This window comes from Chamaea fasciata, unplaced genomic scaffold, assembly GCF_029207755.1.
Source record: "Chamaea fasciata isolate MVZ Bird 193981 ecotype frontalis unplaced genomic scaffold, bChaFas1.0.hap1 SCAF_7, whole genome shotgun sequence".
In the NCBI taxonomy this organism is placed as follows: Eukaryota; Metazoa; Chordata; class Aves; order Passeriformes; family Sylviidae; genus Chamaea; species Chamaea fasciata.
In genome coordinates this window covers 28,148,978-28,170,783 of record NW_027094092.1, presented here as the reverse complement: position 1 = coordinate 28,170,783, position 21,806 = coordinate 28,148,978, and the positions used below count along the sequence as shown (strand labels likewise).

The window sequence follows — 21,806 nt, the reverse complement described above, 5'->3', positions numbered from 1 at the left end:
AAGAGTGTTTAAGCTATTTTCCTGTCTTTAAAATGCAAAAATCTTTTATCTAAGACACATCTAACGACTTACATAATGTAGCTTCTTTAAATCCACAAAATGAGGGATAATAAAACCACTGCACTTGCTAAGATGGTATGATATCAATTGTAAACATCATGTACTCTGACACTTTATCATACCTAATATTAAACAAGCTATTAAAAAAAATCTAACTTTTATAAATAGCTTTATAAAGTAATTTTGCAATGGAACTCTGTGAAGAGGAGAATTAACATTTTCAAACATTGTCTGCTCATGGCTATAAGTGTACAAATTTCTCTAAAAGCCAGGTTGATGTTTTAAACCTGTGTATTGGCAAGTAATAAAGTTTTTGCTGTAACTTTAAAATAACTTCAGAATCAACCTAACTTTTGCCAATTAGCAACTTTCTGTAGAGAGAGTCTTAATATGTTCAAAATAATTCTGAATCCAGACATATTACTACCATTATCTACAAGGTCTGTGGTATCCTATGGCTGTTAACAAAGCTTAAAGTTGTTTTTCTAGTTAGTGTGGATTAGTAATAAGAAAAGTGATGTCTCAGTGATTAATTAAAAAGCCCTGAACAGCTGATCAGGTCATACTTGAATAAGCAAAAAGAACCCCAACTATTGTGAGAAGACTGGGATAGTCAGTGTAAATATAGGTGATACCTCTGGTTAGTCTGTAGTTAAACTAAACTGCAGTAATTGGCTTTTGCACCCACAAATTAGGATTTGAAGAATATACTTCTTGGGTGATGTGGGAAGATCTTAGAAAGCAATACTACTGAAAAGTTAATAGGAACAGTTTTTCTAGATTACTGAATGTAATTAGGGCCTAAATTCTGTTACATGGAACTTAGGGGTTACTTTAACCCTAACTGTTGGCTGCTTAATGCTACTATACTCTTTTAAAAAATGGTTTTCCTCTTTAAACAGAAAAATCTTATTTTGCTTCACTTCTGGCTCTTTTTCACTTCTTCCTGGTAATGTGTCCCCAATGCATGTTTTCTTGTAGCCTTCAAGATGGTCAGCAAGGCCAGCAGTGCTCCTCCCAGGTCAGAGTGCAGTCCCGCCCCCCTTCCCAGGCAGCTGTGCCCGGCGCTAGCGCCTCCTTGCTGGTGAGAAATGGGAGTGTCCACTTAGAAGCATCACATGCCACTGCATCTGCTGTAGGCGGTAGCAGTTTGCACGATGAACTTGGTATGCAGGCCTTATGTAACCTTGGTGACATGGACATTTTAATACAGCAGGTTGATTGGTAATGCAGTGAAAATCAGCTAACCTGAGCTTTGTTTCTGAGTCTTGTAGGTGTCTTTCTAGGAAGGCCACATTGCTCATCAATTCGTTGCCTTTGTAGATCACCTTTCCAGGCACTTTCTCTAACAAATGCATGATGGGAAATAGGGAGGCATAGATACAAGTAATGATGGTGTGAGAGTTTTCTTGATTTGAACAATGTAACACTAGTGTTAAATCTTTGTGGTCCTGCAGGCAGTTGAGCAGAGATGGAGACTTGGGGGATCTTCTGGTTCCTGAAAAAAAAGACTTGTTATGGTTCCTAGGAATTCTTCATCTTACCTTTTTTAGATGAGTTGTTTAGCTGCTGTTCAAAAAAGAAATACTTATGTAAAAAGTAATTTGCTTTTCATGTACACCTTAATTTAGGAGCTTGGTATCGAAAGTAAATCATGGACTCCTTCGTATATCAAATGTCACAATTTTATGGAGCTTTATATTGCCCTCTTAGTTCTTCATGGTCGATTTTGTGTGGTATTCTTGATTATTAACTTCTTAATTAACTTCTATGCAGCTAATAAAATTGCTAGGAAGAAGTTAAGATGAATTTAATAAATGACTGATTTGCCACATAGTGCAGGGGCAGGTTTGGAAAAATTCCTGACAGGGATCTTTGCAGCTATCTATGCATGGCGTGAATTACTTATGACTTCATCATTAATATGTAACTCTTCCTTGAATTATTAAAATGGGCATCTTGAGCACTGACAATTATTAGTGATGGAATTTTGAGCAGCTGTCAGCTGTAATAACCTAAAAGTGCAGGGTTGATCAGAACACTGACAAAACATTTGTTTCAGACCTTTCTGTAATCCAGTACTAAAAGATAAGTGAGTTGTCATCTTACCCCGCTAGAGGGGAAGACTCCATGAGTTGCCAGTCTGGTAACTTTTCAAACATGAGTTTGACTGAGACATTCTTCTACATCATCTAGCTGCAGTATAAGGAAAAATGGAATATAAGCAAAACTGGAAACCACCTTGATGTACTCTGAGATGTTTTGTGAAGCTTAACTACAGATGTAACAAACACATATGATCTAGTTATCTAATAATTTTTGTTGTACATTCTGCTGCTTTACTGTTTTCTAGATGGAAGTGTCGTTGTTTCAGTCTCAGTGCTTGTGTCTCGACTATGAAAGCTTGTTACACAAAACCTATTTTCTTTATTTAATTTGGTTTCATTTCTTACTTGAAAAAATATGTTTGCAATATAACTCTGAAATTGTTATACAGGTTTTATCTGTCCAAGGTTAATGTTGAGCTGTATTCCTGAGGCTGCCATTATTTATTTGAAGGATTTCATTTATCTTACCCAAAATGATAGTTAAGTTCTGTAGAATTTGTCATTTAATGTAGAATCTAGGTCTACATTATTTAAGAGCTTTAATTATTTGCTCTAGCAGAAATCAAAGTAGATTATATATAAAATTCAGCATGCCATTCAAGCTCTCTTAAAAGGCAATATTGATTGTATTTTTTGTGCATTGGAGTCTTCAGAAATTCATATGACTCAATCCTTCGGGAACTTTACCCGTGCTGTGCTTACAATTAAATGGGACATCGTGTTGTCTTTGGGAGGCACAAAACTTCTGGGATCTGCTAGAAGGAAATCTGATGTATAATAGGGATTTGTTTCCTGTTTTGAAATTCTGAGCATCTAGTTTAGAATCCTTTGAGAGAAAGGAGCTATTCTAGGCAGGATCTTCTTGTGTTATTTTAGGAAAATAAAATTTTCCAGTTTGTGTAGCAGGTTTTGTGGAACAGGTGCTATCTTTGGTTAAGAGTAAAATAGTTGGCAAAATGGTGCAAGCTTTCATGTGTGTGATTCCTTTAATCAGGCCTGACAAAAAAAAGTATCTTTCCTTATAAATGGTATATGGTTAGTTTGTTTGGGGTTTTTTGTTGTGTTTTTTTTTTAAAATCCTCACTCAGGGATGAATAAACAGTATTTTTCTCTTTCCATTGAGTCTAAGGCTCTTAGTTTTGCTGTTATCCCAAGGTATCTTACAGTGAAAGATGACCTTGTTACTTTAGATTGTTTGTGGATTTGGTTGGGAGAAGGTTGTAGTTTTTTTTCCTTGATCAGCATCAGAGTAAAAATTAAAGCAATGAAGGAGGTATGACCAGTTCTTTGTCACTGTGAAAATCATTGTAACTGCCCAGTGGAAAAAAAAAAAAAAAAAAAAAATTAGTGGCTAGGGGAATATATGGAAGCAAAACTCGGTTTACACCAACTGGAAATACCAGTGACAAACAGAGATGGGATTATATATCTCTGTACAGTGCATATAAGAGTTGCTTATTTAAATCCTCTTGGAAAGGCAAGCAGGGCACGTATTTATTTACTTTAAAAGCCCTCACATATAGGGCTCATGTTTTCCTTTACCAGTGTACTATCTGCTTCTACTTTTTTTCTGTTCATGTTGATGTTAAGCTGCAGCACTTAACAAGACACACAGTTTTTGGTTTTGTTTGCTTTCAGGTTTCTTGTCTTGTTAATTTGATTCTGGTGGCTTATTTTACCTAGGATGAGCATCAGTGTATTATACCTGTCGCACACCTACTGGTGATGATACAGTTGTCTTTAACTTGGTGTTGCCCTGGGATTAGGGCAAGAGATGCTGTGAGGCATTATCTTCAGTCTTCCAGGTTCAAAGCAGGAAGATTTTTATCAGTTATACTGTTGGAAGGTTGAGGGGGGAGGAACTTGAAGGGATGGAAAAGGAGCTTGATGGGGAGCATTAAACATGAAGTAATTCATAGAAAGAATGCAGGATGGAAAGGAAAGGTGGCAGGCTAAATGCAGGATTGATAGAATACAAATCTCAAAAGCAACAAAACATATGCTGTTAGTTAAATGAATGACAGTTTTCAGAGCAGAGTGTGGCAGTACTGATGCTTTTTGTTCTCACTAATATCTCATTCTTTGGTCAGGTAGGTGGGAATTTTCAGCCCTTGCAGTGAAGGTTGATTAAATTCATATTAGAACTTGTCAAGTAGTTAGGAGTCCAAGTACTGAGTTAGTAGAACAGATGCCCAGTGTCTGAAGCTGGGGAGAAGTAACACTTGTCCTTGGCTAGATGACTTCTTAAAATTGTTGTTGTGCTTAAAGAGAACTGCTCATCTAGGGCTTTAAAGGACAATAACGGTGCTATAGTGGACTTCTGGTTGTATTGTTTATAAAACAAGCAATAATCTTTCAAATTTAAGCGTTTTAATTTATCAAGGCAGTTGAATGGTTTTGAATATCAAAACTTTTATGTAAAGATAAACTTATATGCTGGTTACTTATATGATTAAAAGCAATTTAGAAGCAGTTACTCAGTACCTTTTGATAATAAAATATACGTAATTTATTTGGGATGGATGTGGGAACATGATCAAAGGTCCATGTAGAAAATAAATATTCACTTCCTGTGAATATTCCTGTGGAAAATAGCCATGTTGTGGTCTGGAATTTGGTATAATACGTAAGTTACTCTTTTGACCAACTTCATATTGGAACAAAAAATGAAGTACTTTGAAGTGTTCTGACAACATGTATGTCTTCCTACCATAGGTAATGGTAAAATTCTGACCTTTAGAAATAAAGCTCCTAGCAGTCTACCAAGTTGTCAAATTCTGAGACTTTGGTTTTGCTGACTAGGATTTAAAAAATACTGACTGAAGCAGAAGACAAATATATCTTGATCTAATGATGGTGTAATTTCAACATGTCAGTAAGCCTTTGCATGTGAACTAGTCTGAGAGGTTTGAAAAAAGGGAGTATTTATTAGATGTAAAGCTGGAAAGCAAACTCAAGATAACTTAGCTGAGGAAAACATCAGAGCACCATTTTAGCTAGATCCTGAGCCATTTAAGTCTTCCAGGTTTTGTCTGTGTAAGCTCATTAGCCTGTTGCTGTTGCCTGTTGATGCCCTTAACTGTGGGAATATGAGTTTGTACAGTGTGAGCTGTTACATGGTTGTCTCTGGATCTGGTGATGAGATATTTTGGTCGTTTGCAACAAGGAAACTTGCTTCAAAGAACATAATCTGTCTTTTCTTCTCCTTGTCAGAATGAAGATGTATTTTGGTTTTGTGTGCTTGAGTATCACAGTGTCTTGGTTTGGTATTGTAACCTGGTCCAAATAGAATATTTTTGAGTGACTTTAATTTGCTAAGAACTTACAGGTTTTCTTTTTTTTGTGTGTGTCTTTGTGCAGAGATGTTACAGACATTTATGTTGAGTGGGAAAACGTGCTATTGATCATATATCTTGATTTGCAACATAATCTTTGGAGTCTCCTATTTGTTCACAACTTGATAAACCTACAGGCTTTAGAGAGAAAATACATTCTTAAGCTTATTCAGTGTGATGCTGTTCCAAGTGTCCCACAGAGAATGCTGTGGGAGACAGGAAAAGGAGAGAGTCACTAGCGTAAATAAAAATGCTAGGTATATCCGTATGTATTGAATCTTGAGGATTGAAATTCTTTGTTAGAATTTGTGTACTGTGAGGAAGCTGTTCCTATCTCACAGTGTTGAAAAATTATGGGGTTTGAAGCTCAGATGCATTATCTCCAGTCGCACTTCGGAGTTTGTGTCATCAACAGCAATGAACAGTCCTGTCAAAGTTTTCTACTCAGTTGAGGCTTTTCTAAAAAATATTTTTATTTAAACCAACTAAAAAACCCCAACAGAGCAGCCACAACAAAACCAAACCAAATCAAAAACAGCGAAAGAAGAACAAAAAAAGGGGGCAGAAAAAGATTGTTTTATGAGAAGATGTGCTTTGCTTGCCAGGGAGCAGACTTTCAATAGGAAGCGTATTTGAATAGGTGGGTGAATTGCAAGCATGACATACTCTGAGTCCATTTTGTAGTTTGTGTATAAACAGTGGGAATTAAGCATTCTCTTTGTTTGCTACCTCTGTTAATCAGGTTTGTTATATCCCACTGCAGCAGTGCAGTACTTACTGCAGCAATATAAATGCAGTAAATTTCGATAGATTCAAAAATAAGTTGGGTGACAGGGAGCTGTAGATATGGGTGTACTAGTTCAGTAAAGTTCTTCTGAAATAAATATCCGATGTGTTTTCTCAGCCTAAGGGAGGGCAAAGTTACATGTCCAAGTAGTATATTCTGACTTCTGTGAGTAGAATCTCATTAAGTTAAAAATTAAAAACTTGAATTTCCAAGATCTCTATTCGGTAATGCAAAACCATGAGGAATTTAACCCGATTTTTTTTTTAAGGACTGGTTGCCCAGGAGAGTTTTCCATAATTGTTTATGCATGTTTTTGTCCTGAACAGAACCTGAAGTGTATTTGTATTGTCCAGTATCTCTATGTTTGCTCTTAAAACTTTTATTGACATAGTTAAGAAATAAATCTTTGTAGCCAAGGATTTTCATCAGTTGTGGGAAGATTCCCCATGTTATCTACTAGTTCAAATGTTAAGCTTCATTATCAACAGTGTACTACACACTGCATTGAAAAACCAAAAGATAATCAGCTAAAGCACTTCATTAAAATGTTATCCATTGAGGAAAAAGTCCTAACAAGTGAGTTTTGTACTTATGCCTGTGGCAGATGTAATTGAATATCAAGAGGAGTGCTGCTGTGTTGCTGAGCTCTGGCACATGCCCTTTGTGCCTCCGGAGCTATGCAGGGGACTGTCTTGTCACAGCGGTGCCTCTGAGCACTGCTGTGGGATTGCCTGGTTCGTCTGAAGTGCTCCCTCTGAGGGGAGAAAGCTTTAGGAAGATGTTTTCAATATACCAGTATTTTTTCTTCTTTTCACTGGCTTTAAGCACCTAGTTTGAAGGATTTCACCTGCTAAGATTCAAATGCTTCTGAATCAAACTTAATTGTCTGTGGGTTTGAAGAGAAGCTGGAACAGGATTATATTGTGTTAATAAAGTCAAAATCCATGGTATTTGAAGTAGGTGATGTTCTCACAGAAATGGGAAAGATTGGACCCTCTGATCTTGTGGGGATTGCTTGTTATCTTTTATCAGCAGAAGGAAAAGCTGCAAGACATACAGCTGAGAGATGTATACAGTTTTACTTCACACGCTCCAAAGTGGGATTTTTTCTTTTGTTTATATAAGCTGATCTTGGAATATTGCATGTTTTGCATCATGCCTTAAGAGGGATTTTAAGCTAGAAGAGATGGAGAAGTTGGCAGATGATTTCATATGAGATCAGTTTCAAAATCAGGTTCCCTGTATTCAGAGCTGAAATGTATTGAACCTGGCCTTCAGGGAAAATTGCAGCACTTATCTCTCTGATCAGGCCAATGTTGGGAGGAGGGCACTGTGAAAACATCATATTGTAAGGTAGTTTACCATTTGAGTTATAATCTTTGGCTACTTTTTAAAATTACGTATTTTGGAAGTAAGTCCAAATGGTTTATCAAAGAAGTTAGTTTGCAGTCCTTTGTTCTTGCACTGAAGCATTTGGTTTAGCTTGTAGAATAAATCTCTGCCTCACATTCCTTTTTTGAGTTTCCTGAGTTAACTTATGAAGCATGCTAGTTCTTTCAGTCTTTGTGTTTCTTTTCAAATAGACATAGTCTTCTCAGAAGAATTCTGTTCAGGATACTTGGGTTACCTCTGTGGTTAAATGTTCTTAAAAGCTGATAGTGAATGATTTACTGATGGTTCTGTTGGGGGTGGGGAAGAACTGAAAGAAGCTGGTCACTGCAAATTTTTGATGTGTTTATTCTCTATGGGGAAAAGAAGGCTTACATTGTCCTTTTGTTGTGTTAATGGTGGCATCTTGTAAATACAAACTCTTTAATTCAGTTCTGCAGTTACAGTATATGTGTTATGTAAAATGGTACAAAAGACAACTGTGTAGCTAATGTCTGCACTGGTGACATTCGTGTGTAATCAGATTTTATCTCTTGACACTGATGTAAATTCAGATGTCTGAATTGATCTCTATAGTAAGTTAATGAACAGAAGCTGCTGCCAATGAGATGAACGATGAGGAAATTTTGACCTGCTTTTGACCTTTTCTTTAATAGGTAAGTTCAGTTCTACGCTCTACGAGACAGGGGGCTGCGACATGTCACTTGTGAACTTTGAGCCAGCTGCAAGAAGAGCATCCAACATCTGGTGTGTGTGAAGGCCAGTCAAGAGTGATGATTCTTGTCTTACACAATATTTTATTTTAATTTTAAAAGGTTATTTAGCAGGGACTACCAAAAAAATCAATACAATATATTAACTGTATACTTTTACTTTTGTCACCTAAGTGATTTTTACTAGAAGATGACATTGAATTAAATATTATCTCAGAAAATGAAGACTACTATTAGCTTAAGCAACACAGTTCCAAACTGAGAACTTGACAAATGCATTTTTTGTTGGCTTATAGAAGGTCTTTGTTAAAGAATGTAACCCATTTTTGAGAAAGCAGATGGCTGTTGACCATAATGGCTATTTAACTTCCAGTTGTGAAGCCATTGTAAACTGATCAATTCATTCTCAAGTTCATAGATGGCATCAGACAGTATATGGAAGTGTTAACATATCTGAGATTAAAATTTGACTTGCAGCTTAAATAGCCAGCTACATACTGGAAAGTTCATCCTCTGTTGGAAAGATGCCCTTTCTTTCTCTGGAGGGATAGGAAGCAGAAGAAAGAAAAGCAACCCAAAACCTCCTGTGGCTTCCCACCTGCCCCCAATCTACTTCACTGTGTAGAATTGCTCTGAAGCTGTTGTGCCCTGCTGAATGCTTTAATTCCTACCACATGTAGGTGGAATAGCTCTTGGAATTGTGGAGTAATGAATATAAAATGTCCCATCTTCAAATCTTTCTTGTGAGAGTATGCAAGTGCCTTTTGTAGAATTGAACGTTGACAAAAAGTTCTGCTTTCCTTCCACAAAGCTGCCAGTCCTTACCTCTACTGCTTGCATGTTCTAGATGCAATGGCTTTGCTGATGGCTGCTGTTATGAAGTTGTATGTGCTAATGGAAGGAGCAAACTGGCCACTTCAGATAATCAGATCTCGGCTGTAGAGAATACTTGAGTTTCAGTGAAGTAAAATTGATAACAAAGAATGTTTTTATCTTAAGGCAAGGAACTGAAGGAAAGTTGCATTAATTTAATACAAGTCTTACAACCATGTGATTTACATGGAAAACAAACATCCAAAAGCTATCCAAAATTGGGGAAAAAAGCAATGGTTGGATATGGACTCTCATACAGTAAGAGAAATTTCGCTTCCTCTCTAATGAATGGAAATTGCAAAGTAATTTTGCTCTTCTTATCAGAGGTTTAACTTTATTTAAAGTTAAGTTTTTCAAAAGCAATTTAGGTAGTTCACTTTACTTGTTCTAAGTATGTACTATTTTTGGCAGTTTTGAGATCTTGATAAAAACAGTATAGAATTAAGAGAAACTGCATGTGGACACCTAGCGGCCTCTGCACTTCTTTAGAGATGTGATGTATGTTTACAAATCAGTAGCTAACAGCTTATGAAATATTTTTGTTTTTTCAAGTGGAATAATGACTATCATTGTAGTTCTTTTTAGGCAATTTAGGGACTGGATGTTGAGAAAATGTTATTAAGGGTAAGATTAAAGAGTCTCTTAGCTTACTATAGGTGTGGAATGTACCACAATACATGAGACTAAGTGGCTACTTGCATTTATAGTAAGTGACTGAAGGAAAAACTTAGATATTAAAAAAAAATTCACAAAGTATTAAAATTAATTTGGGCCACTAGAACCTTATAGTGACCTGTTGAAAAAAAATGTAGTTTATAATCTGAAGTATTTTCCCTGTTCTTATAGTGACACGGACTCTCACGTATCGAGTTCTACCTCAGTTCGCTTTTATCCACATGATCTTGTAAGTTTTTCTTTCTTATTTTTAAAGCATGTGAAGAATGAGAAGACTATCCAACTTTATAACACTGATTAATCATTCTGTGTGGTAGTTCTCTGTTCTTATGAAAGAATTGTCTGGATCAATGAAGAGAAAGTATTTGGTATTGTAGTGTCTTCATATATACATACAAATCTTTTTGCATAGCACTTTAAAACTTAGTTGGTTTCCTCTGATCTAAAACATAGTGATTTAAAAACACTCATAGAAGTTGGATGTTCTAAGATACCTTGTAAAAATTTCCAGAGATAATGTGTACAATTTGGACAGTTTTTCTTCTGTGCCTTACTGAGGTTAACAGGCAGCAGAAAGACTTAAGTACTGTGTTCTGCCTGAAAGAAACTTCACTTGAGTAATTTCCCTGAAAGGAATTTAGAAATTTGTCATTGGAGTCGGCTGTACAAAATTTAAATTAATGTGCACGGAGTGACTGGGAAAACAAGGCAGAAGCTTACACTGTTTCATCCTGCAAATAGCTTTATAATTCCTTAGTTCTATGATCTCGTAGTGTTTGTATTATTGTCAAGTGCAGACATACCTGTACTCTTAATTCTGAAGTCATATGTTATGAAAACAGTACAAATGGTCATGATTCTTAAGCTCTTGAAGTACCTAATGACCTAATCAAGAGGGAAAATGAAATACAGCCTTAGGATTTGGCAGAGGAGCAGCAGACCTACATTTGCCTGACCATGCTTTTGATCAAGAATGTGCTTTTTAAACTTGGTGTCTGCTAGAGGAACTTGGTTTGCTTTCCACAGTCCCCCTTGAACACGTAGTCTTTAGAAAAGAGGCTGTATCACCTCTTCTGTGCTTTTGGTTTGCCAGTGTAGTCCCATTGGAAGGAATGATTCTGTTTTAAGGCAAATTTGTGACTGTAAAAGCTCAGCCCATGCACCTAAATGGAAATTTCCACTGGAATTTTTTATTATTAGTGCCATGAATGTTATGCTGATTCTACTTTTTAAGAAACTAAGTTTTTAAAAAATAGTCAAAAAAGAACCTGTTTTCTGACACAGCTTACCTTAAATAGTATGGTTTGTATTTTTGAAATGCCTTTGGAAAGGGAGTGTTCCTGCTTGTTTTTTCATTAGTATTTTTCTAGGAAAGAAAAGCTGGCTAAGAGCGCTGTTAGGTACACTGATGATTTAAGGAGTGAGGAAAAAGTCTTAATCAAGAAATTGAATATGTAACTTAAATGATTGTAGGAAAAAAGCCCCTCCAAACACTAAAGCTGTAGTTTTGACACTTGAGGGTGGCATGAGTATTGAAATTTTACTCTGCCTTACTCATTTGTGAAGCTTTTTCATTAAAGGACATTTTAACAGTTATATTGCCTAAGAATAAAGGGCAGTACATCAAGATGCTTCTTGGCCTGTTAGTGATATTTAGAAACTGGATTAGACAATGCACATGTACTATTAGCATTGATTACTCTCCTTAAATGTCTTCCATTGTTGTTAGTATTACTGTGATTTTTGTGAGAACTCTAAAACTGCAAAATAAGTAATAGTCAGTCGAAAATAGTACTAGACTGTTTAGGGCAGAGCTTTTTCTTTGGTTTATTTGAGTGTATTCTGGATTCAGTGACTTTGAATTTGACTGCTGGTGCATGAGTGTTGCTTTGTCATGCAAAAGGAACCATTCAGCATGGGTTTGCATGCAGATTAGCTGATTATAAGAAATGTGTTGTAATTTATTTAAATAATAATTGGATTATTCTTGTAGTGTATGCTGTCCATGTATCAGTTTACTTGTCTTCAAATTTGAAGTTTTCTGAGTAAATGGGAAAATGTGCTTGGAAGACACGTTGATTTGAAATAAGGCATATGCTGAAATGCCAAAGAGTTGTGTTGTATGCAAACTGTTAGTGCTGATAGTCCTGTTCATGTGCTGTGATAAGGACAGAAAAAGTAAGTAGAAGCCTGTGGCAATGCTTAACATAAAATTCCTCAAAAGTGAAACTGAAGAATTTAAGCAATTTTCTTCAAAGCAATTTTCAATATAATACAATGTTTTGATATAAATGAGCTTTTGTTAATGCTAACTTTCTTTTAGCTTTCTCTTCCTCAGATCAGGTTGAACAGGCTGCTAACAATGGATACAGATCTGCTGGAGCAGCAAGATATTGACCTGAGCCCTGACCTTCAGGACCACATGCAACCTCAAGAGGAAGCAGCTCAAAAAGTCAAGCAGTACTATCGCTTTTGGATCCTGCCTAAACTTTGGATTAGCATCAATTTTGATAGGTTAACTCTGCTGGCTTTATTTGATAGGTGAGACCCTTGTATGCTATCAGACCACAAAAAAGCAAAGATGTAAACAGTTGCTAAACTGTAATATAGGTAAAACTATCCTTAGAGAATTTTATTTATTTGTAGTCTGAAAAATGAAAGAATAATACTGAATGTAGTTTTCTAAAGTAATGGAGGTTATCCTCCTTTTTTCTCTAGCAATCAAAAAAGGAAAAAGGAAACCAACCCTAACTTTGCCTGAGTAGGGCAGTAACATATTTGAATGATCAAATAGAAAGATCTGTTGCTAATCTTTAAAGGTAGAGTATAACCTTCTCCAGAAATTAAGTGAAGGGGTCTACAACCTGGCATGCACTTAGTGTTTTGGTAAATAGAAAGAATTTGCCTGCTATTTCAAAGCATTTTTTCAAAGATTCGTTTAGTACTGTGATGACTTGTACCTGCTACATTTACCTAGAGGAATAAAATTAAGGTGGTCCTCCAGTTACCAGCTTTTGGAATATGCAGAATATTGATACTTTGGTAGTGAACTTCCTTGAAATAAACAAGATAGTAGTGATTCTGTCCAGGGAGGAATACTCATAATTCTGTTCTGAAGCACTAGCAATATCATAGGGAATTAGCTGTATTCCACTTGGCATATCTTACTCAAGTAAGTCTATTTTTAGTTTCTTCATTAGAAAATCATGAGTGACAGATTATATACACAGATAAGTTATCATGCTTGTTTTTCATAGGCTTATAATCATCTTGGATGGGCTTTGAATATAGATTTATGTTACAGTCTGTGCTTTTGAATGATATCTAAAATTATTTGCTCAAGTTATCTTCTGCTGTTTAAGGTAAAATTCCATAAGATACTAACTGCTTGCAGCTGTCATTGAAATCCTGGTAGCTCCTAGCTTTGCTGAAGGACAGTGTGCTAGTAGACTATGGAAGTTCAAATCTATTCTTAGCTACTTTGTTACCAGTAGCATAACCCTTGTTAATTTTTGACCCTAACTGCTCTTTTGAAGCTTTTTCTAGACATAGCTAGCTTTAAATTCCTTTTTTTCTTGTTCTCTCCTTTTAAAACAGGAATCGTGAGATCCTTGAAAACGTATTAGCTGTCATCCTAGCTATTCTAGTTGCATTTCTGGGCTCTGTACTTCTTATAGAGGGCTTTTTCAAGGATATTTGGGTCTTCCAGTTCTGCCTGGTAATAGCCAGTTGCCAGTACTCACTGTTGAAGGTATTTTAATTTCTCTTTACTTTCTACAAACAATAGATATAAATCCAGTTGGGTGTTGCAGGTTAGTTAGAGCTTTAAGGAAAAATGTGCATACTTATCATTTATAATGAAATGAGTAAACTTAGCCTCATGGAAAGTTTGATAGATGGTAATGCAAGGTCAGTTCACAAGAATGGTTCTACATATGCTTGTAAACAATCTTTTGTTTATTATTCTCATGCATTTTTTGGTTTCATAAAGAGGAGTACATTCTTACTCCTTGAAAACCAACTACAAACTGTACTTGAAGTTTTATTGGTTTGCGTTTTAATTTTTAGTGTCTACACCTCAGAGCATTAATATGAGGCAATTATGTCTAAACATATTTTTAATCAGATTATTAATTTTTGTTAGACTGTTAATGGTTTGTTGTAATCTGAGAACAATTGGTTATTTTTTATTATTTGACTATCGGCATGGAAATTAGATTTAAAATTAAAGTTCCTAATGCTGTTGAAAAACAGTAAAAGTCCTGAAAATAAGGAAGTTGGAGATTTTTTTTTTGATTTTTGGTTATAGACTTATACTCTTTAAATAGGTTTTATGACATAGGTTTATGACATTGTGCTGTTTAAAGGCTGTATTGTGGTTTGACAAGTGTAAAATTAATTGTAGATATTGTTAAAAGAACTTCAGCCAAAAAGGTGTGTGTAGGGAGGTAAACTTTTATCCACCTTTATCTGTAGGTTGGGTAACTTTCCTCTTTTCATTTTGGTTTCAGAGTGTTCAGCCAGATTCTTCTTCCCCTCGACATGTAAGTCATGGGCATGTGCCACTGCTCTAACCCTGCAGATGCAGAACTCCTGCAGAGAATTGATCATTTTGGTTCGACTTTCCCGGCATTTCTCTTACGTTCCTTCTTATAGGGCACAAAAGCCTTTGTAGTTGTCTTAATGTGTGAGAAGGGAACTGATACTATTTCCCCCCGCTGTACTCTTTGTATTTAGCAAATTATGTCCTCCTGTTTGTATCCTGTCTTTTGCTAGGGAGCCATGTCATAAGCTTTTTGATGAATCTTTATTATTCCAGCAGTTATACTGAGAAGTATTCTTACTGTTGTAATTTGCTCTGCTGGTATGAACTGACACAGCTTTGATGTTCTGTTTTAGTCTTGTAGATCATTCAGTTGTCCTAGTGTGCACACTGCTTTATTTTTCACTCTAATAAACTGAGTTTGCAAGCTCTAGTGAGTATTAATATTTGAACATGGAAATGTTAATGTTCTGGTATTGCACAATACGTTTATATTCTGTTGTGCGTATACTAGATTGCCAAGACAAAATAGTACCTTTGTCCTCGATAAGATGTATAAAAGCATTATTCCTCTGCAGCAAGTCATTAATTTTGTGTAAGAAGTTGTGTTTTGATAAGCACCGTAGAGCTTCTGTCCCCACCTCCAGCAGAAGCAGTATCTGAGTAATAAGCTTTAATCACTTTTTCTCAGCTACTCATAAAGCCTAGTCAGAGCTTCTCTAGCATTTAGTATAGCAAACAACATAGCAGAAAATATAGCTGAGACTAAGGGTATATGTAGCTTAGTCTAACTTAATCTACCTCTTGTGTCTTTGTTATATCAAAGCCACGAAAAGCAGACTGGTATCACTGCAAGGCAATGCATTAAGGATTTTATGAAGAAAACTTTCGGGTATGGTGAGGTGACAGTATATTAGTTGATGACCAGTGATTAATTTTGGTTCTGAAGCTATCTGTAGCAGAAGAGTAAAAGTTACTTATGTAAATAAGTTACAAACGTTGGTGGTTTTGTGGTTTCTCTTTAAACAGGGTCACAATCGTATCATAGCCTATAGTAGGCCTGTATATTTCTGTTTGTGTTGTGGTCTGATTTGGCTCTTGGATTATGGCAGCAGAAACATATCTACAACAAGATTCAGGTTGTATGGAATGGCTTTCACCAACCCACTGCTGCTGCTGTCTGCCAGGGACTTAGTTATAGGTGAGTGGCTTTTTCATGGATTTGAATTGTTTACTTTACAACAGTAGAACTTCATGGGGACATTCTCCCCTTCTGTAGCTTTGCTGTAACGAGTGGCAGAGATGCCCTCTACTAAAATTTTTCATTATCCAGTATCTTAGTCCTTATGCTTAAAATTTCATATTTAACTTGGACCTGCAGACACTACCCTTTGTTTGGACTTACCTGCTCACTATTTAAAAAAACATTTTGATTTGGACCCTTTCACCCTCTCTGGAGGGGCTTGTGGCAATTGTGTAGTACCTAGTCAGGTTTTTCGGTATTTAGCAATTTGGCAGAACACTACAGACACAATTTTAAAAAACATTATACACAGGTTTAATCTTATATAATGTGCCTCTTCTCAGAACAGGCCTATCAGCAATACCAAAAATACAATTTTTGAGCTGTACTTTCATTTTGAGGTAATCCCATTGTTTTCTGAACATCACGGTGCATTCAGAATCTGATGACATTTAACTCCATTACCCCCCTAAACCTAATGTGAAAAAACAACAACGCAAGCTCCAAAACAACAATTCTTTCCCCTATTATGAAAATGATGACAGCCCTGTAGTCTCAAACAGAGCCCATAGAAAGGAGAGAGACAAACCTTTGAAGACCATCTTATCATGGGAACTTTAATGGAACGAAGTTACTTGGGTGACCTTCTGGAGATCACTGCTTTGGGTGGGGTAAAAAAATCTGTAAGAATTCATCTGAACTGAATGCAGTTGCTCTTCAGTTGTGTCAAAATACCTGTGTGTGAAAGACTCCAGCAGTTAAATGTTATGTCTCTGTGCCCCCAGACCATTTTCTGTCCAAGAAAAATGAAAACTTGTTTTCAGTGTGGGTTTTATAAAATTTTAATTGATTAATAAGAATTACTGACTCAAGCATTTTGGGTGTTAATTTTTATTACTTGATTTTGGGAACATGCTGTATTTTATGCCTCATACTTCTTCCCCCTTCAACTTTCTGCTAAAAAATCAGTATTTAAATGCCCAGAGGGAAAATGTCTAAGCTGCATATTTATGAACAGAAATTGCCCAGACGTTTTCAAAGGTGCTTTTTTGAGCAAATTCTTTGGTTCTCTTCATGTACTGGCATACTTGATTCTGTGTGAGTAATAAAAAAAAAAGATAGAAGGTACTTTTGACTCATTCACAGTACAGAACTAACTTCATTTCTCTTGATAATGCTCTGTCAGTTCTGGAAGTTTTTTCTTCCCTTTTCTACCATGTGGAGTCATTGCCATAAGGTATACCCATATCCCCATAAGATAATACATAAATATACGTGTAGGGTGGTGTGTGTAGCTCACTATGGGAGCGAGCTATTTTTTAAAAGTACTGGAGAGTGACTTTCAGAAGATATGGTGGCATTTTCACCAGGCCATGTCCATCTTGGGATTAGCTTTTAAAACTATTAAGTTCAGGAGTTCATACTTGTGTTTTACTGTTTTTCTGGGGAATCTTGCAGCAATATATGTGGTTTGTATTTTTTAGCAGTTCTTCCAATAAAAAAAATCAGATTACCAGAACAGTTTACTCTACTTAAAAAAAAAAGACCCCAACAATAAAATAACCGAAACAAAACCCCAAAAACCAAAATGATAAAACACCAAACAAAAAAAATGCCCCACCAACCTGCAGTGCGCATCCCACCCCACCTTCCCACATGATACACTTGCCCTTGGAGCCACTCCTAATGTTGCTGAAACGCTGTTTTAAGGAGCTTTGTGTGTAGTGCAGACCAGGCTGGCTGCTAGCAAACATACTTCATTAGGTAAAAAATCTCAGCTGCCTTTTTTCCTGTTCCCAGGCAAAGGTACTGGAAGACCACAGGTGCAGGGCAAGGCAGACTTTGTGTTTAAATAATGTAAATGTTGTCTCCTTGCCAGCAGACAAACAAGGACTAGCATAAATGCTTTCTTTTGTGTCCTACCTATTGCACTTGATCAATTGCTCTAAAGCTACTCCACATTTATAATAATTACTTTATCTTTTCACTTTGTTGGTCACTGTTAGGAAATCATGATGTTACAGACTGTAAAAGCATCATAAATATCGGCTTTTTACTGAACTTCTCTTCAAAAATTGTGTATTCCCAGAGCTGTGTAGTAATTTTGTTTCCAATGGGCCCAAGATAGTTGACTTACAGACTTTTGGGAAACAACTTTTTCAGCTGTCAGTGACAGAACACTGTATTCGCCTTCTATGTCGGCTTCCTTGAGTAATGACTTGAAATAGAGCTTTGACTTGAGAATTCAGAAAAAGTATTTTCTTTAGGTATTGAAGAGCTGATTTGTAGTCCTATATTTCCTGATTAGCGTCAGTAAAAAATACAGAATTCAGTGTTTTGCCCAGGCTTGCAACCTGCATGTTTTTAAATTATATTGTTGTTTAGCATTACTGTGGAGTAGAGGAAAAAATCAAATTCCCGTTATCTCACAGTAGATATTTCTAATTTGATGTCCTTCAGTATCTGACCATTCTGTGCATATGAAATTAGAAAATTAAATTTGAAACTCGTGTGCTTTACAAAATACTTTAAAGTCTGTTTCTTCCTTTGAACATTGAAGCTACAAGTCAGCAGGATGTTAGAAAAATCCTCCCTAAACTGCTAGATTTTATCTGCTAGGGCTATTTTTGTTATTTGATCCTTCTATCCGTCAGAACTTAGAACTTACAATAAATATACTGTTTCATGTGAATTAGATCTGAAGTACTATACCTGAACGTGTCTAGATTATTTCTGCATCTTTTATTAAGATGGGAAGTAAATGATATGTACAGGTTGAGACATACCATTGTAATTAGGTGGCATTCATTTATCTTCACATTCTGAAATCCTGTAATTTGCAGGTGTTTTCATGATTCATAGTTGTCTGTTGTTGTTTAAAAAAACGCCAACCAAACAAACAGAAAACCCACTCATTTAGGATTAGAACTTTCAGAAGTGGTGTGGGAAAATGAGTGAAATCGTCATTAGTAGCAGAAAACCCAGAGGTGGAGTGCTTGGCCCCCCTTACGTCAAAGTGGCTGGTGTTAGGTTGCTCCTGGAACTCCAGACAGGCAGTTAGGCTTGCATAAGCCTCACTTACAATGAGTGAAAATTGCAAGTCTAATCTGTAAACACTCCTCGCTGATCTTTGCTAAATAAAAATGGAAAGCCTGAATTGGCCTGTGTCCATGTCTACAGCAATTAAAAGGAAAGTACTATTGATTTGTATGACCTCTGTGTTCGGTCAGTTCTGAGTCACTGAGTAGAACTTTACATAATGTATATTTTCCTTAGAAATTTATAATAGAAATACTTCAGTGACATTGAGTTAAAATGGGGTGTGTGATACCCTAGAACTTAAACTGAAAAATATCTTACTGTGCTGTTTTTTTCATATTCACCACTTTTTCAACTTTTTTTTTTTTCCTGTAGTGTTTACACTATGTTTCCCTATAGTATTCTTCATTGGTCTCCTGCCTCAGGTGAATACATTTGTGATGTATCTCTGTGAACAGCTGGACATTCATGTCTTTGGTGGCAATGGTGAGTGTTGTGTTTTGTGTCAGTGGCAAAAGTATGAGATGTGGAGCAGCTAAGATCAGTATGTTAGTTAAAAAATTTAGTGGTTACTTTATTTTTATTCCCACCCTCTGAACATAGATTATTTAACTGTATTTTAAAAAAGCCTGAAAGTCTTCTCATTGATTATTGAGAAATAGAATTACTGTCCTACTAAGTCTGTCACTTTATTCCTCAGCTGGTTTCTATTGCAGTTAACTATTCCCATGGTAAAGCCGTTTAATAACTAAGGAGATTTAAAAAGCCACATAAAATCCTCTTGATAAAAGTCACTTGTAGGGGAAAATACAAGTAGCTGCTCTGGTTAGAATTGTCTTTTTTTTTTTACATCAGAGGAAACTAGGGGGCTGATACTTTAAACTGAAGTATTTTGTATTCTCACTTAAGAAGATAATTTTTTTTTTCTTTTCATTTCTATGCTATCCAGCTACCACAAGCCTGCTTGCAGCACTTTACAGTTTTATCTGTAGTATTGTGGCAGTAGCATTGTTGTATGGACTGTGCTATGGTGCCCTGAAGGTGAGAAAAATTTTATGCACAGTAAACATTAATGTTTTGGGGTTTGTTCTCTGCTTCCTTCTGTGTTAAGTAACTAAAGTATGCAACTACTGAATTAGAAATATTAGTTTGGTTTACTAGGGTTTCACACTCACTTAGATGTGATGTCAACAGAGGAGATGCAATGCAGGAACAAAGCAGCTTTTTTTGCTATTAAAAGGTGTGTGATTTGTGCCTGTTCTAACAGGCTCTTTTTTGGTTGAAAACACATGACATTTACCATCCATTCCATTTACATCAGTTCTTGAAAATAATATGCGAGTGACCTGTTTCTAGCAGAGTCTGCATGTACCTGTATGTTAACCTCTCAAAATGGCTCAAGTAAGTATTTTTTTCTGGTGCTGCAAAAATGAAGTAGTATTTTCTGATGAATATTTACTTGAGAAGAAACCACAAAATAGTTTGTAGAGTCAAAGGGAAGATGTGTGCCTATCTGAAGGGGAGAGTTAGAGTTAGCTGGCAGAGGGACCCCCCCCCCCCCCCCCCATACACCCTGTTTTCCTTGCTTGAAATGTTTTTTGAAAACAGTATGGAGTGTGATGCTGGTTCTGTTTATTTATTTCATGTGTGTGTCAATAATCAGACATGCTCAGTTTACAATGACTTGTAGCATGTGTGGGTTCAACTCAGAGTTGACTGGCTTTTCCACTTTATCATAGAGTAGAAAGTTCCTAGAGGAGTTACTCCCATGATGCTATCACCTGCAGGACATCATTAACTGCCTGTGAATTTGTACACTTGTCTCATTAGGCTTTTGTAAACACATCCATTTAAGATAAACAAGCTTTAGCAAAGAAAAACTGTTTCATCTTTGCAGATCCAGTACAGATCAGGAAAAACACAAAGCCACTGTTCAGTCTGCATTCAGCACATTAGAAAAAATGAATCTTGAGTCCAAATACATATAATGTTCAAAATTAAGAAGTGACTAAATACAGCTCTTAAGAGCTTGTGTTCTCAAGGAATGCAGGAAATGCTTCATAAGGGTTATGAGAAATGATGACTGTTTAATGATTAAGAGGGTGTAGGCTTGAGGGATGTGCCCTGTATTAGACTTTCTGATCTATCGTTAGACATAGGTAAAGATGGAACAGTATTTTTGTACAAAAAGCCCTGGCTTATTTTTGTGGAATTGTAGTTAATTTCTCCATGCTCTGTGATATACATAATTCTTGTATGTCAGGTAAGTGGTGTGTACTTTCTCCTTTATATTAACATTTTGTTTCTGTCTCCAGGACTCCTGGGATGGGCAGCATATTCCAGTTCTCTTCTCCATATTTTGTGGTTTGTTAGTGGCAATATCGTATCATCTCAGCAGACAAAGCAGTGACCCTTCTGTACTTTTGTAAGTGACTCAGTTTGTATCTCTTCCCAAATGAAGATGTAAGTTGCAAGGAAAAACTACGAGTAATGTTACTACTTAGTACTGTTTGAACTTTTCTCACCAGCATTAATCAAAAATAGTACATTCCTGGTTAGCTAGAAATTCTCACATTTTGCGTCTAATTCCTTCTCTAACAATGACCTTTTTTGTGGCTTCTGGTAAGTCCACTTACATGCCAAAATCAGATTTTACTGTCTGCTGATGTTCTCCACAATGTCAGTCAAGTGCCATGTTTCTGCTGGTGGGTTTGTTGGGAATAATGTGTACCCTTCCTGTGTTTAAAGATGTGCTCAAGGCACTGGTTTGAGCTGAAGTCCACAGACTTCTTTAACACTTTCATTTCATTTGTTGATGTATTCTTATATTGAATGTGTGCTCCAAGTGCTTGTTCAAATAATTTTGCTTAATTATAAAGATCTGTTTTGGTGATGAATATTCCTGTCTAGCGTGGGGAAACAGGTATTCATGTTATTCTGAGTTGGAGAAGAGATCAGATGCAGAGGGTGTTGGATTCAGTTAATAATGATACATGTAAAACAAAATAGTTCTTGTAGGAGAAGCACCTCCTCCAGAATAG

At 36.2% G+C, this 21,806-nt stretch overlaps 1 protein-coding gene across 6 annotated transcripts in view; it reads left to right on the top strand.

Moving 5' to 3' along the window:
* The window catches only part of PCNX1 (pecanex 1), an 89,187-nt gene that overhangs the window by 35,008 nt on the left and 32,373 nt on the right, over positions 1-21,806 (top strand). The window contains exons 8-17 of one of the 6 annotated variants that reach the window (XM_066188184.1): positions 1,042-1,226; positions 8,336-8,426; positions 10,112-10,169; positions 12,279-12,481; positions 13,538-13,691; positions 14,452-14,484; positions 15,513-15,684; positions 19,141-19,251; positions 19,715-19,806; positions 21,081-21,190. In XM_066188184.1, the coding sequence (XP_066044281.1) occupies positions 1,042-1,226; positions 8,336-8,426; positions 10,112-10,169; positions 12,279-12,481; positions 13,538-13,691; positions 14,452-14,484; positions 15,513-15,684; positions 19,141-19,251; positions 19,715-19,806; positions 21,081-21,190 (1,209 nt within the window). Of the gene's footprint in view, positions 1-1,041; positions 1,227-8,335; positions 8,427-10,111; positions 10,170-12,263; positions 12,482-13,537; positions 13,692-14,451; positions 14,485-15,512; positions 15,685-19,140; positions 19,252-19,714; positions 19,807-21,080; positions 21,191-21,806 lie in introns of all 6 variants that reach the window. The other 5 variants (XM_066188183.1, XM_066188189.1, XM_066188188.1 and 2 more) reach the window with 5 other exon arrangements.